Source organism: Pipistrellus hanaki (assembly GCF_964339955.1).
Source record: "Pipistrellus hanaki genome assembly, chromosome: 9".
Classification (NCBI taxonomy): Eukaryota; Metazoa; Chordata; class Mammalia; order Chiroptera; family Vespertilionidae; genus Pipistrellus; species Pipistrellus hanaki.
This window is the reverse complement of record NC_140511.1, coordinates 54,211,145-54,224,255: the sequence shown is the minus strand read 5'-3', so window position 1 is coordinate 54,224,255 and position 13,111 is coordinate 54,211,145. Positions and strand designations below refer to the sequence as shown.

Here is a 13,111-nt window from a genome sequence, read left to right as displayed (position 1 = left end):
TACATATATAAATAAAACAAAAGCTTTACAAAATAATATTTACCCCATTCAAGTGTAATGCATTCTTACATTATCTATTCTCTTTGGGGATTTTTAGGCTGTTGGTGACTCATTCCATTGATTTTATAATTCATGAATCAGTGGTACCTCATCACTCTATGTAATTGTAACATATCCATCATGAAATGACAGCCATGAAAAACTCTGATGTGGGACACCCCAAGGCAGAGAGGGCAGGGTCGTCAAGGTCATGGCCCATGCAGGGCATGGCCCCCTGGGCAACCTCTTGGCAGGTGCATGCCTGCGACAAGGGGCACTAGCCTCTGGGGTCTAGTGGAGTCTTCTTAGACAGGCAGGTCAAGGGAGGCCTCACCTGGACTGAGAAGGTCTGTCCCTCAGGTTCATGGCGCCCCACCAGCGTGTAGCTGCCCTTCCCAGAGAGGTAGTAGTACAGGCCATCAAATGTCTCCACGTGGTGCTGTCCCCACGCCCGGCAGATGCTGTCCCGCTCGGGGCCGGCATTGTACACTGAGCCAGGAAAAGAGAACCTCTTTGTGTAACTGCGGTGGGCACCAAGCCAAAGGCTGCTGGGCTCCAGCCCTGTTAGGGTGGCCCCCACTCACCCCCAGAATGTCCCTGTACCCACGGCCTCTCCCAGGATGGGATGGAGCCCAGACCCACCCATCTGGCAGCGCGGTCCAGTGGCGTTGAAGCGTCTACAGTCACAGTAGGCTGGGTGCACACACTCGCCCCCGTTGAAGCAGGAGAACAAGTCTGCATGGGAGACATAGAAGCACCCCCCCATCAAGCTGAGACTCACAGAACTCAGGGATAAAGCTCCTTCCTCATGCCAGGGCAGCTGGCCCCAGCCCTCCCAGCACTACATGGAGCTCAGATACCCATCCAAATTCCTAAGTAGCTAACCTTAATGGGGGCACAAGTAGGGTGCCTCAGACTGCTGCCCAACCCCTTCCCTGGCAGGCAGGTAGGGTGGGGTACCAGCCTTCAGTATGCACCACATGGCCCCCAGACCAGCCCCACCTGCTCATCAGCTCCCACAGCTAAAAGTTCCTGCCTGGCCGCCAGACAAGGCAGGCAGAGCTGAGCTATGGAGCATGTGGGGTGAGCAGGGACAGTACCCTGACATCTTCAAGTTCTGCTCTTCCTCGCTGCTCCGTAAGCCCAGAGGCCATGGCACAAACCAGGGGAGGGGAAGAGGCCTCACATCTGGAATGCAGTAGAGAGAAAGGCCCCAGAGGACAAGAAGATAAAGCAGAGCAAGGTGTGGTGAGAAAAGGAGCCATGATGTCAGAGGAGGGGCCATGGATACAGGACAGGTGAGGCCATGGACAAGTGAGGGCAGAGGCCAGGGACACAGGACAGGATGAAGAGCAATGCCTCGGAACACAGAGAGAGGCCACAGAAACAGTGGAGGGGGAAGCATAAACTCCTTAGAGTCAGTGCGAGAATGGAAAGCCACAAGGCCGTGGTCCTAAGAACAGAACACTGGCAAGGTGCTCCTCCGCCAGGGAGGAGAACACAGAGCGAAGTTGGAGGATGGGGCTGGAGAATGGGAAAGAAAGCCCAGGCAGGGAAAAGAGGTCCCAGGAGTCCCCAAGGGAAGCCTGTCCTGCCCTCACTGGCCTCTCCGCCAGCTGGGCCCTCCCACACACACCCCCGGATCACAGGGAGGGGACCACTTACAAGATGGTGCACATTTGGCCCGATGGAGCCGCCTTTCCCAGGAAGACATGGCCATGGAGTCCACAGCTTCCACCTCCTTTTAAAAATGGGAGAGAATGTGATCACGGGCAGCCTTCCTGGAGGTCACAGCCCTTTCTGTCCATCACCTGGAGGAAGGGAGGCCCCGACTCTTCCATGTCCCAACCCTTCTCCTCCCAGGCCCACCTCTGGAAGGCAGGGATGGGAGAATTTTCAGGCCTGCCATAGGCCCAGAGAAGTAAAGGCTTTTTGTTTTGTTTTGTTTTTTATTACTCTCCAAAGTGGAATTCCACACCCCCACCCCTCCAATGTTCCCCACCTCCCCACGCCTCCCCCCCCTCCCCCCCCCCCCGCTCTCTCTAGTAAACCTTTGTGTCTCCACAGCCTCAACATAAAACCCACTCGTCGTTTGTTTTTGTTTTTGTTTTACCCCCTTGTCTTGAGAATAACCATGTTCCTCCACAGAAACCACATGAGGCAGAGCAAAGCTCCTCACTGCAGGATGGGAGGACATCTCACCCCATCCCTCACTCCGCCCCTCCTTCTGGAATCTTCCAACAGCAAAAACAGTGCCTCACTCATCACCACCCACAGTCCTCAGAACTCAACTCCAAGTCAGGACTCTCCCTGAGACCACACATCTGAGGAGGACACAGGCAAAGTGGAGCTACTGATTCCATTGTAATCACCAGTAATTAGCTATTGATAATAGGAAAAGAGCAAAAGGGAAGGCCAGACATTACAGGCAAGTCATTTGGGCAGCTTCACCAGGAAGCTGCAACTTTACACTCCCTAGGGAACCAACAACCCATCCCCTGCAGATTATTGGGGGGGTGGGGGGGGTGGGGGGACTGGACAAAGGAGAGGATGGACGCACGCACAGTGAAGCTGGGATGACCTAGGGGAGGTATTTGTCAATCAAACCTGGATACACAAGTCATTGAGTAGAAGAGGTGGAGCCAGTACAAGCCCACAAACATTTGGGGATACATAATCCTCCAAACAAAAGTGTTTGCTCTCTCTTGGCTCTCGGCACATGGCTCTCTCAGCTCTCTGGTTCCTTTGGCTTTGTTCCTGCCTATGTTCCCTCCATAGTTGCATAGCCATGTGGCCATGTGGACCCCATAGGCAATGGACTGATGGACTGCAAAGGGGAACATAAGCTAAGCTAGCCTGATGCTGGACTGGACACTGCTCCAATATGGAGCAAAATTTCTGGACACTGGCTCTAATTCTAGTCCTGTTAAAGCCACAGCTACACTTCTTCTAAGGTGGGGCAAAGGGAAATGAGACCTTGGAAACTCAAGAGATCTAATTTCTCAGAAATAAAGTTTTCTACTTCATCCTCCCGAATGGTCTAAGAAAATTCCTTTTCTTGGGATATTGCAAGAAGCCCACTCCCACAAGAAGCAGGTGGGGATGTGGACCTCTCCCCACTAATAACACTAAGAAATCCTATTTTCCAGACCCCAAATCCAAACACTTGGTCTCTCGAGATACAAACCCCCTGAAGTTAGGGCTGTCCCGAACATCATGTGTGTTCAGTCACCACATGGCTAGCTGACTTAGAGGTCTAACCTTGCAGAACTCCAGTCCAAAATGTCTAAAGTCACCTGGATCTGGGACTCTGCTCGGCATGCTCATTCCCTCTCAGAGCCTCGGCCTACTCATTTGTACAATTTTCCAGAATTACATGCCCAGCCCCTGGCCAGGTGTAGTGAACAAAACAAAACCCCTGCCCTCGGGGAGCCCACGCTCTTTTTTACAGGCCCAACAAGACACAAACACATTGTGGAGACTCGTCTCACATGTCTTCCTCTCTCACTGTCAGCATCCCCAGGATGAATGCCTAGCCTCCAGCAAAGGACTTGGAACATAGAAAGTATTCAGAACTCTTAGTCCCTGAGACCAACCCCAGCTCTTTGCCCCTCGTTGGTAGGCTGAGTCTCTCTGCCTCATCTCCAGACACTCACCTCCTCCCTCTTTACTATCTTACTGACGGCTGGAAAGTCCCTCCTGGGTGTTCCCCAGCTCTCCCGACTATGCAGACCCAGGCCAAGCCCTAGGGCCCAGGTTGCCCACCCTGGCTGTAATCTATCTTCTAGGACCTCAGAGACCACAGGAAATGGGAGAGAGCAGCCAGGGAAAACAAAGAACACCAAGGTCCTACAGGGCCCCAAAGAGCTTAATTAAAATTGGCCTTTATGTCTCTTTCCTCCTCTCCTCCACCTCAGATATAGTTCTGAGATTGGTGTTATGAGGATAAAGCAGCCTGTGCTACAGAGTTGAGGAACAATTTAAAACCCTGTCCACATGATTGATCTTCAGTGTAGATGGGTTCTTAATCATTGTTATGCCATTTTTATGAACACCTTTGACAATCTAATGAAGACTTTGGGCCCCTTCTCAGAATAATGTTTCTAAAAATAAAACATGAGATTACAAAGGAAATAAAATACATTGAAATATAGTTGTAAAAATACGTTATAATGTGTGACTTGGTAATATTGGCACTTTTAACATGTTAAATAACCAGACCTAGCAGCTTGTGCTGTCACTGCAACATTTTGAAGCAGTGAGCATAAGTGAGATCGGGAGGTGGCAACAACTGTAAGGGGACAGGTCACATGTGTGATTTATTTGGTGACAGTCAAAGATGCTGCTCATACTCTTGTGGTGCGTAGTCTACAGTAATAATTGAAAGGAATGCTAAATTTCAGTTAATTGAAGTTCCTGTAAATAATAACACATTTTCTCCACCTACGTTCACGGACCCTTGGTCTACACCAGTGTTTCCCAAACTTCTTTCATGATGAGAATCACCTGGTGGAGTTGTTAAAACACAGATTCCTGAATCCCAACTAAGAAGTGCTAAACTAGAATTTTTGAGAACATATAGGTGAAATTGCATACCTAACTTAGTGCTCTGTATATAAAATCTGTCTTAGAGCACTAGTTAAGTATACAATTTTACCTATATGTTCCCAAAAATTCTAGTTTAGCACTTCTTAGTTGGGATTCAGGAATCTGTGTTTTAACAACTCCACCAGGTGATTCTCATCATGAGAGAATTTTGGGAAACACTGGTCTACACCATCAATTCTTTGAGAATGGCTGAGCTCTGTAGGAGTGAGGCAGCACTGAAATGAAGGGTGGCAGGGTGCTGGTCAGGGACTCCCCTTCTGTTAAAAATGAGGACATTCCAGGCAGAAGGCCCTGAAGTGTCCCCCAAGTTCACTTTCCAGCGGATGGATGGCCCTCTTTCCTCTATGAGTAACGTGAGAATCCTGCTGGGGTGGCCTGGTCCAGATGCTTCCCAAGGAAAAGGGGGAAGCCTGCCTTGGAATCTGGCAAGGATGGAAGCCCACCAGGGGAAAGGGTACTGGGTGAGGATCATTTCCCTCGCTGAAACACGTTTCCCTGGAGTCCTGTGGGGTGTCCATGGTGCCAGGGACAGGCCAGGACACCAGGAGACCCAGCTCCACCTGCTCTGTGTTGGCCCGGCAAATCACCCACCTACCTTGCTTTCCCCAGCTATAAATGAATAAAGATATTATCTTTCAAATCAAACTATATCTCACCATAATGCTAAAAGTTGGGAGCTGGAAAAGTATACAAGTAAGAAATGTGAGAAAACAACCCAGATAAGCATGACCCTTACTACCTTGGGGTCTTCGTATCTATTTCCAAAGGGCAGGAATGTGAGACACAATGTTTCCTACGATAAATGATGTTCCCCACTTGCTGGCACAGGAGCTACCCAGACTGATCCCTAAAGTGATGTGTGGGGGACCTGGCTGCCGGGTGGGCTGCATTTGTAACATGTCTGTGGTTGTGGGAAGGAGACACGTGAAGGCCAGGATTATAAGGAGAACCTGAGTCACCTGGTTCAGAGCTCAAAGGAGTTTGGCAAAGGAAGAAAATGAACCAGCACTTCTTCTGAAAGCATGAGGAGCCCAGGAGGGTAGGTGACAGGGAGTGGTCAGGACTCAGAGGATGGCAGCTCAGGCCTCTGCTTTTCAACCAACCCCTCCTTGCAAACCCCACCAGGTCGCCCAGGTTTTCTCCCCTCTCAGGGCAGCTTTGCTGGGACACTCCTGGGGGTATGGAGAGGGACCTCTGGAAGGGTTTAGGGCCTTCCCAGGCCAGGCAGGGAAAATAGAATACTCTCCTAACCCCTCACCTTCCCACTTTTCACTCGGGGAGGGGAGAGCTCAAATTGTCTCCTGATAGCACCTTGGTGCCCTCCTCCCATTAAAAAGTAGGTAGATGGCCCTAACTGGTTTGGCTCAGTGGATAGAGCCTGGGACTCAAGGGTCTCAGGTTTAATTCCAGTCAAGGGCATGTACCTTGCTTGCGGGCACATCCCCAGTAGGAGGTATGCAGGAGGCAGCTGATCGATGTTTCTCTTCCATTGATGTTTCTAACTCTCTATCCTTCTCCCTTCCTCTCTGTAAAAATCAATAAAATATATTTTTAAAAAAGAAAAAGAAAAAGTAGGTAGATGGGTGGATAGATAGATAGATAGATTAATGAGTTAGCTGCAGGGCCCTAAGAGATAAGGAGAGTGGGAATAGAAGTGACTTATGAATTTGCATATGTCATGGTTACCAGAAACTGTTTGCTCTCTTCTGAATAATCACAGAGACAGCCTTCCTGAAACCTAGGAACTCCCTACCAGCTTCAGGTCCCAACAGAAAAGAGCTCCTGCCCATTGAAGCCCCCCCCCCCTTCTCTAGGCCTCCCCTTACCTGGCCTCCCATCACTGTTGTCGCATCCCCTGTGGCAAGGGTCCTCTCCAGGTGGCTGTGGTGAGAAACAAGCCCAGCATGGGCAAGGGGATAAGAATGGGCCGCTCCCAGGCCCATCCCACCTCCGTGCCAACTCCGGGGTCCCGCACACCAGGAGTAAAGAGGGGGGCAGTGGGAGGGGCAGCCACAAGCTACTCACCTGGGATCCTGGGCCAGAGCAGGCTGCAGCTCTGCGTTGCTGGGGGGTGCAGGTGCTTCAGCTGGGAACAGGGAATTCCTCTCCACTCAGAGTATGCCTCTCTTTGTTGGGCCTCCCACCACCTGTCCCCTACCTGTTCGGAAGCCTCTCCCACATCTCCCCTAGCACCTCAAATCCTTTCTCCTCCCCCCCCCCCCCCCCCCCGCCGGCACTCTTAAATGAGGGTCCCCCTCTTTCATCCCACTCTCGGGGCCGTTTTCTGTAGTTTCCCACCTTGGGTTTCTTCCAGTCTGCGCAGCCTGGGACCCGCTCCCCGGGCTCTCCGAGGCCTCTCTTTCCTTCTGGGCCCCTCTCTTCAGACCCTCTTTTTCCTGGCTGTCCTCCTGGCCTCCCTTAAACCCTCTCTTTTTCTTCCCTCTCTCCATCCTGCCCCGGTCCGTTCCCTTAAACGTTCCCCAGCCCCGGCCTCCCCTAGTCCACACCCTTCTTACCTAAAGCAGGCACCTCCAGGGGCTCCCCTGCCAGCTCACCCCGGGACAGCCAGGCGCAAGCGAGGAGCAGGCAGAGCGCGGGCGCAGGGACGCACGGGGCCAGGGCCCCCATAGGAGCGCGAGTGGACGGGGAAGCCTGAACACAGGCCCGGAGTCCTGAGTGCCTCTCCCGGCGAGGGCTGGGTCACACCTCCACTCTGCGGCCGAGGTCTGTCTTGCAGTCCTGCCCAAGGTTCCCTTGGCCCCTCCTCCCAGGCGCTTGGCTCCTCCCCAAGCTAGAGTGACAGGACTGCCCAGGTCATTACCATAATTTAGGCGCCTGAGGAAGATCCGGCCTTAGCCCTTCATGTGCTGGCTGCCCCTCCCAGGGGAGGATGGATTCAGATCTCTCAGCCCTAAGTCTTTCCCCAGAACGAGGAGGCAACCTGTGTAGCCTCCAACATCCCTTAGTCCCCAGAGATCCCTGGCTCAGGATCTATTATAGGTCCCGCAGCCCCTTATGCCAGAGACCCAAGATGCTAGTAGGTCTCCTCCCTCTCCTTTTGCAGAGGTCCTGCGAATTGCCACTCAGTGGTCCGTGTTCAGTAGCAGGACCAGGGCTCAGGTTGGCAGAGTCCTGGACTGTGCTCCCACCACTCTCCACTACAGCCTCCTGAGTCCGCCTCCCCACTCCTCCTCCTCCTCTCCCACTCCAGTTTGAGCAGCTCAGGAAATGATACTTAGTAACAGAAGTTGATCCCATCAAGGCCAGACTTTGACCACATTTTTGTGAACAAGTTGCACTTCCTGTCCAGGAGGAAATTGAAAAAATGGAAATTTGGGCATGAGAGCCTTGGGAACCTGGGCATCATTCGCTTGTTCAATTAAGTGTTGGCACACCAACTAGATGCCAGGCCTTGGAGATGATGATTTTGGCCCTAGTAAGACCTCTGAACAGGGGTATGGATTTGGGATACATTCATTCACTCACCCATTCAACTAAGTAGGTGAGCATCCATTCCTCATCGCATGTTGTTCTGGGATGAGGGGGGTAAATAAAGCACACCGGGGGGTTTGAAGCCATGGGCGTAGACGGGTAAGGGAAGAGGACAGAGCCAAGGATGGAGCCCGGTTAAGGGATGGGTGAAGGAAGGGTTGTCTCGGAGGAAGCTTGAAAAGGAACATGCATGGGCAAGGAGAACCAGGACTGGGTCCTCAAAACCAAGAGGGAAGCATTACAAGAAGGAGTTGGTGGGGGAGGCAGTCGTGTAAAAGGATTGGGGTGCCAGGGGACCACATCCCCTCCTACAAGGGCATTTACCACCTTGCCTGGGTTCTAAATATGGCTATATGATACAGTGATGAAATGTAGAGAATCAACAAAGTAAATTGGAGAGAAATATATCCTGTGTGTCATTCTTGGACCTTTGAAAATCCCACAAGTTTTCCCCTTTGATCTCTGAGGTAACTAGTTACACTAAGGCAAGACCGTGGGTAATATTTTAAGGTTCTTCTCTGGGAAGGATTTACATCTTAAACTAGCGAGTAAAAACAGTCCTCTGGCAAAACCTCAGCTATTGGAGGGGCAGTGCTCCTGAGGTTATAATTATAGGTGCTTCTCTGATTTGGGCTGCTGTCCACCTCCTGTTCGCTTCCCCCAGTGTGGTGCCAACAGCACAAGCTCCCACCCAGGCACAAGCTCCATCATGAAAAGTCCCCACAGTCCCCACTCACACCCGTTTTAATGCCCCTTCCCTGGCCCCCTCTTTCTTCTCAGTCTGCCCCAGGCTGGGTTCATCAGTCTTTGCACCCAGCACTAGACCTGGAGTTGAGTAAACTTTGGTGGAATTGAATCACAGGAACCAGGTGGGCTTTCAGACATGGGTTAAGGTCGGCCATAAATCCCACTGTCATTGCTAGGCCCTTCCATGCTCCAGTGAACGTGTGTGTGGGTGTGTTTGGAGGGAGTGGGCTAGGGGGGGAGATGGGAAGGGAATTGGTGGAGGAGGGGCACTTCTACCCACTGGTTCTGGCCTCTGTGAGCCACACTAAGACCCAGGTCCAAGGAATTAGGATGGAAGATTTCTTCCTAGTGGGAAAAGCCCATGAAGGAGGCCATTATGGAATGCACGCTGAAGGTGAGACATGGGGCAAGGGATGACAGACAGGCTCATGAGGGTGCATGAGCCTCTATTTGTGTACCCAGAGAATTCTGACTAGATCACCCAGCTCCCTATCCACCTGTGTTTGAGTTTCAGGACCTCTGCGTTACTACCCCCCCTACCTCCCCCCCCCCCCCCCCAAAAAAAAAGGTCCCAAACCTCCTTCTCAGATCCTCTCCTTCAATCGTGTGCGTTTGGAGGGTCGTTCCGAGGGGACTGGAATAGCCACCCACCCACCGCCACATACTCACGCTGCAGCCCACTGACTCCCCGGGCGCATCAGAGAGCTGAGACAGAAACCAAGTGCAGACAGGTGTCTCCCTCTCCCAGCCGCCCGGCCCCGCCCCCGCCTCCACCGGCCAGGCCCCGCCCCCACCGCTCCCGGGGCCCTGACGGTCACTGTCGCCGGCAGCCTGGCACCCGCAGGAGCGAATTGTGCGGAGACAAGGCGCGATCTGCCCCAACCATGGACCGGAAGGTGGCCCGAGAATTCCGGCACAAGGTCAGAGCTGCTAGGGGAGCCCCAAGCGCCCCTACCCCTCCCTTTTCCAGCGGGACCTGAGGGCTCTGGGTAGCCTGGGATGCCAGTAAAAGCAGGGAGCAGGCCTGTAGGAACTAGAGATCCGATCTTTGTCCCTTCTTCTGCCCTCTCAGGGCTGGGACTTCTTTGGAGTTGGAATTCCTTCCAGCCCTGGCCTGAGAGACAAAGTGAGCAAATCCCCCAGCTCCTAGCGCCCCAGCTCAGTTGGAGCATGTGGAGAGAGAGAGGGCAGTGTTTGAGAGGGAACTGCCTTCTGTCTCTGTATTTTGACCTCAAAACGCTTCAGGGAGCCACCCCTTCCCTGCATAAGAGCATTTCTTAGGTCCTCCAAAAGAGAAGCTGTTGAGGAACTGGTGCTGGCCCGGGGCCAGTGGGAAGAAGGGAGGTGGTCCAGAGAGTCAGCCAGACCCTTCCCCAAAGCTACATCTCCCCCTGTGGGTCCCACTGGGGCCTCATTCAGTGGTGGGGAGTCCAGACCATCACTGAAAGCTGCTGAATTTCACCCAGGGAATTTCCAGAACAGTTTCCAGCACTGTGCCCGAGCCACTGGGTCCCTGAGACCAAAGAGGACCACCATTCAGGAGAGCCAGGGGACCTCCCCACCAGGCCTTAGGATGCCTCAGAGCCCTAGAGTGAAGCCAAGGGTGCCGGGAGCTACCCATAGGCCCCGATTGAGGGATTTACAACTGTATGCCCTTTCACCCTCCCAGAGCCCAGAGGGGTCCTCTCTGTACACCAAGCCTACCTTCTTCTCAGGCCTGAGGGGTAGAGCTCAGATAGGCAAGATCAGGGTACTTAACCCTTCTCTCCCCACAGAGAGTCCCAGGGGGGCCAAGGAACCAGCCAGTGCAGGGCCACAGGGGCTGAGCGCCGGGAGCCAGGGGTCAGGCATTCACTTCATGAGTTGGGCACCCATTCTGCGCTAGACCCACTCTCTGCCCTCACATTGTTGGCTGTGTGTGTGGGAGGCAGACCCCACACGAACTGGGGCAGGGGGGGGGGGGAATCAAGGTTTGCTGGGGCACAAAGCAGGCAACTCATACTGGCAGAAGTTTCCTAACAATGGGGCCTTGGGCATCCTGGGGTGAGAGATCGCTGGGGGGGTGTGAGGCAGTGTTCACTAGGGTACCCACTTGCAAAGAGACGGGAGGGGAGATATTTCAACAGCAAGGACATCTGGTGAGTATAGATTTCAGACAACCCACTTGAAAGGATCACAACCTCAAATCCCCCACCCCAAGGCTCAGGCTTGAGTTTCACTTTCCTGCCCCTGGGCTGAAAGTAAGGCCGGGCCTCTTTTGGTGGGTGTTAGTCTTCGCCTCTTTTCAGAGAATTAACTCTGGGGCCACAGTGTCTGCGTCAGCCCCTGGGTTAGCCCCTGGGTTAGCCTTTGGTCCTCTTCACCAGGCCCTGCGGGCTCCAAAGGGCCTCAGGCCTCTGTGTTTCCCCGCCCGCCCCAGCTCTTCCTCATCACAAGTCATTACCTATTAATGCCTCTGTGAGTGAAGGCGGGGGCAGGCGCCATGCTGGGCAAGGCCTGGGCTGGACTTTGTGCCCTGCAGCTTGGGAGGCAGGTGCAGCCTTCCCCTCCCAGGCTGGAGCTCATTCAGGAAGGAAAAGGGAGGAAGGAAGAAGCAGCCGAGGATAGAGAGGGGCTCACAGGTATAGAGGGTGAGATCAACTTCTGGCTGTCCTTTGCTTTCTGGGTGTCCCTCCTTAGTGTTTCACAGATAATTGACCCACAGGGAATGATTTGTAATCTAAACCCATAGTGCCTAAGGGTAGTGTGTTGTCCTGGACAGTGCTATGTGACCTTGAACCAGCTATTAACCTTTCTGTGCCTCCATTCTCTGATTAAATGAGGATAGCAATGATATTTAACTACTAAGGTTACTGTGAGTGCTGGGGGAGAGCTACACATGTGGAAGGAGCTTAACTCAACCCTGGCACTTGGTGAGGCCCCCACAAATGTTCACTGCTGTTGTCTCTTATCTGGGGTTGCACAGAATTAGGTTCAAATTGCAACCCTGTCAACTCATAAGGCACATCATCCTCCAAGTGTTAGTTTTCTCAGTTAAGAGGTGAGACTATGGAATTCTGAGAGGAATTCAGAGAGTGGTGGGGGATGGATCAGAGGTGGTGGTGGGGGCAGGGGAATGCTGGTAGGCCATGGTCAAGACTCTGGGATTTGTTATGTGATGAGAAACCAGCAGGGGAGAGACATGACTGATTTACATTTAAAAGGAATTGCTCTAAGATTTGAACATAAACTTCACAAAAGAAGCTACATGAAAGGTCTGTAGGCATGTAAGTAAATAGGGAGATGCACAGTAAACAATGAGATAACATTTTACATCCTCTAGCCTAGCTGACATGGGAAAGTCTGACAATACTAAGTATTGGTGAAGACGTGGAACAGACAGAGCTCTCATACATTGCTGCTGAGGTGAATACAAAACGATACAGCCATGTTGTAAAATATGTAGCTTGGCAGTTTCCTGTAAACGTTAAACCTACATTTACCATATGAGCCACCAATTCCACTCCTAGTTGTTTACTCGAGGAAGTGAGAATACATGTCCACAAGTCTCATACATAATGAGAAATGGATGAACAAACTGCAATGTACCTACACAGTGGGCAATCACCCAGTCATAGGAAGGAGAACACTATTACTGCATGCAATTACACAGATGAATCTCAGAAACATTGAGAACACAAAAGTATGTTCTGCATGATTGCATGTAGGTGAGGGGATGGGAGAGGGGCTGACAGAAAAGGAAACTCTGAGATAATGAGATGATCTGGGTGGTGGTCACACCAGTGTAGAAAGTTGTTGAAACTCATCAAACTGGATATGTAAAATAAAATAAAAAATTTTAAGAACTTGCTCTGACTGCTGGTAGAGAGCAGACTAAGAGGGTCAAGAGAGGAATCCAGTTAGGAGGCTCCTACAGTAGCCCAGGCCAGAGGCAGGGGCTTGGACTAAGGTGAGGAGAGGTCAGACCCAGGACACAGGGTGCAGCTATTCCTGTGGGCTTTATTGATGGGATGGTTGTGGGTATGGAGAGAGACATCAAGGGTGATCTACATTTTGGGAAAAGGAGCAAGTTGGTGGACACAGAGTGGGAGATGGTGGAAACGAAGCGTTCCATTTTGGATGTTTTAAGTGTGAGATACCTATTAGACCTCTCAATGGAGAGGGGAGTGAGAAGGCCAGTAGCAGTGGGAGTGTGAAGACTTAGGAGAGACCTGTGTTGGACACA

General features: G+C 52.1%; 2 protein-coding genes across 4 annotated transcripts in view; one reads left to right on the top strand and one right to left on the bottom strand.

Moving 5' to 3' along the window:
* Nucleotides 1-7,275, bottom strand: part of OTOG (otogelin) — a gene marked incomplete at its 5' end in the record, with an annotated part of 66,182 nt that extends 58,907 nt beyond the window's left edge. Inside the window, 6 exons of the mRNA XM_084895441.1 lie at nucleotides 374-528; nucleotides 682-774; nucleotides 1,705-1,780; nucleotides 6,474-6,528; nucleotides 6,673-6,733; nucleotides 7,164-7,275. Coding sequence (XP_084751567.1) covers nucleotides 374-528; nucleotides 682-774; nucleotides 1,705-1,780; nucleotides 6,474-6,528; nucleotides 6,673-6,733; nucleotides 7,164-7,275 — 552 coding nt within the window. The remainder of the gene's footprint in view (nucleotides 1-373; nucleotides 529-681; nucleotides 775-1,704; nucleotides 1,781-6,473; nucleotides 6,529-6,672; nucleotides 6,734-7,163) is intronic.
* Nucleotides 7,276-9,695: 2,420 nt separating this feature from the next.
* The window catches only part of USH1C (USH1 protein network component harmonin), a gene marked incomplete at its 3' end in the record, with an annotated part of 42,636 nt that continues 39,220 nt past the window's right edge, over nucleotides 9,696-13,111 (top strand). For all 3 annotated transcript variants that reach the window (XM_084895350.1, XM_084895349.1, XM_084895351.1), the window contains exon 1: nucleotides 9,696-9,806. In XM_084895350.1, the coding sequence (XP_084751476.1) occupies nucleotides 9,771-9,806 (36 nt within the window). In that variant the 5' untranslated portion in view covers nucleotides 9,696-9,770. The remainder of the gene's footprint in view (nucleotides 9,807-13,111) is intronic.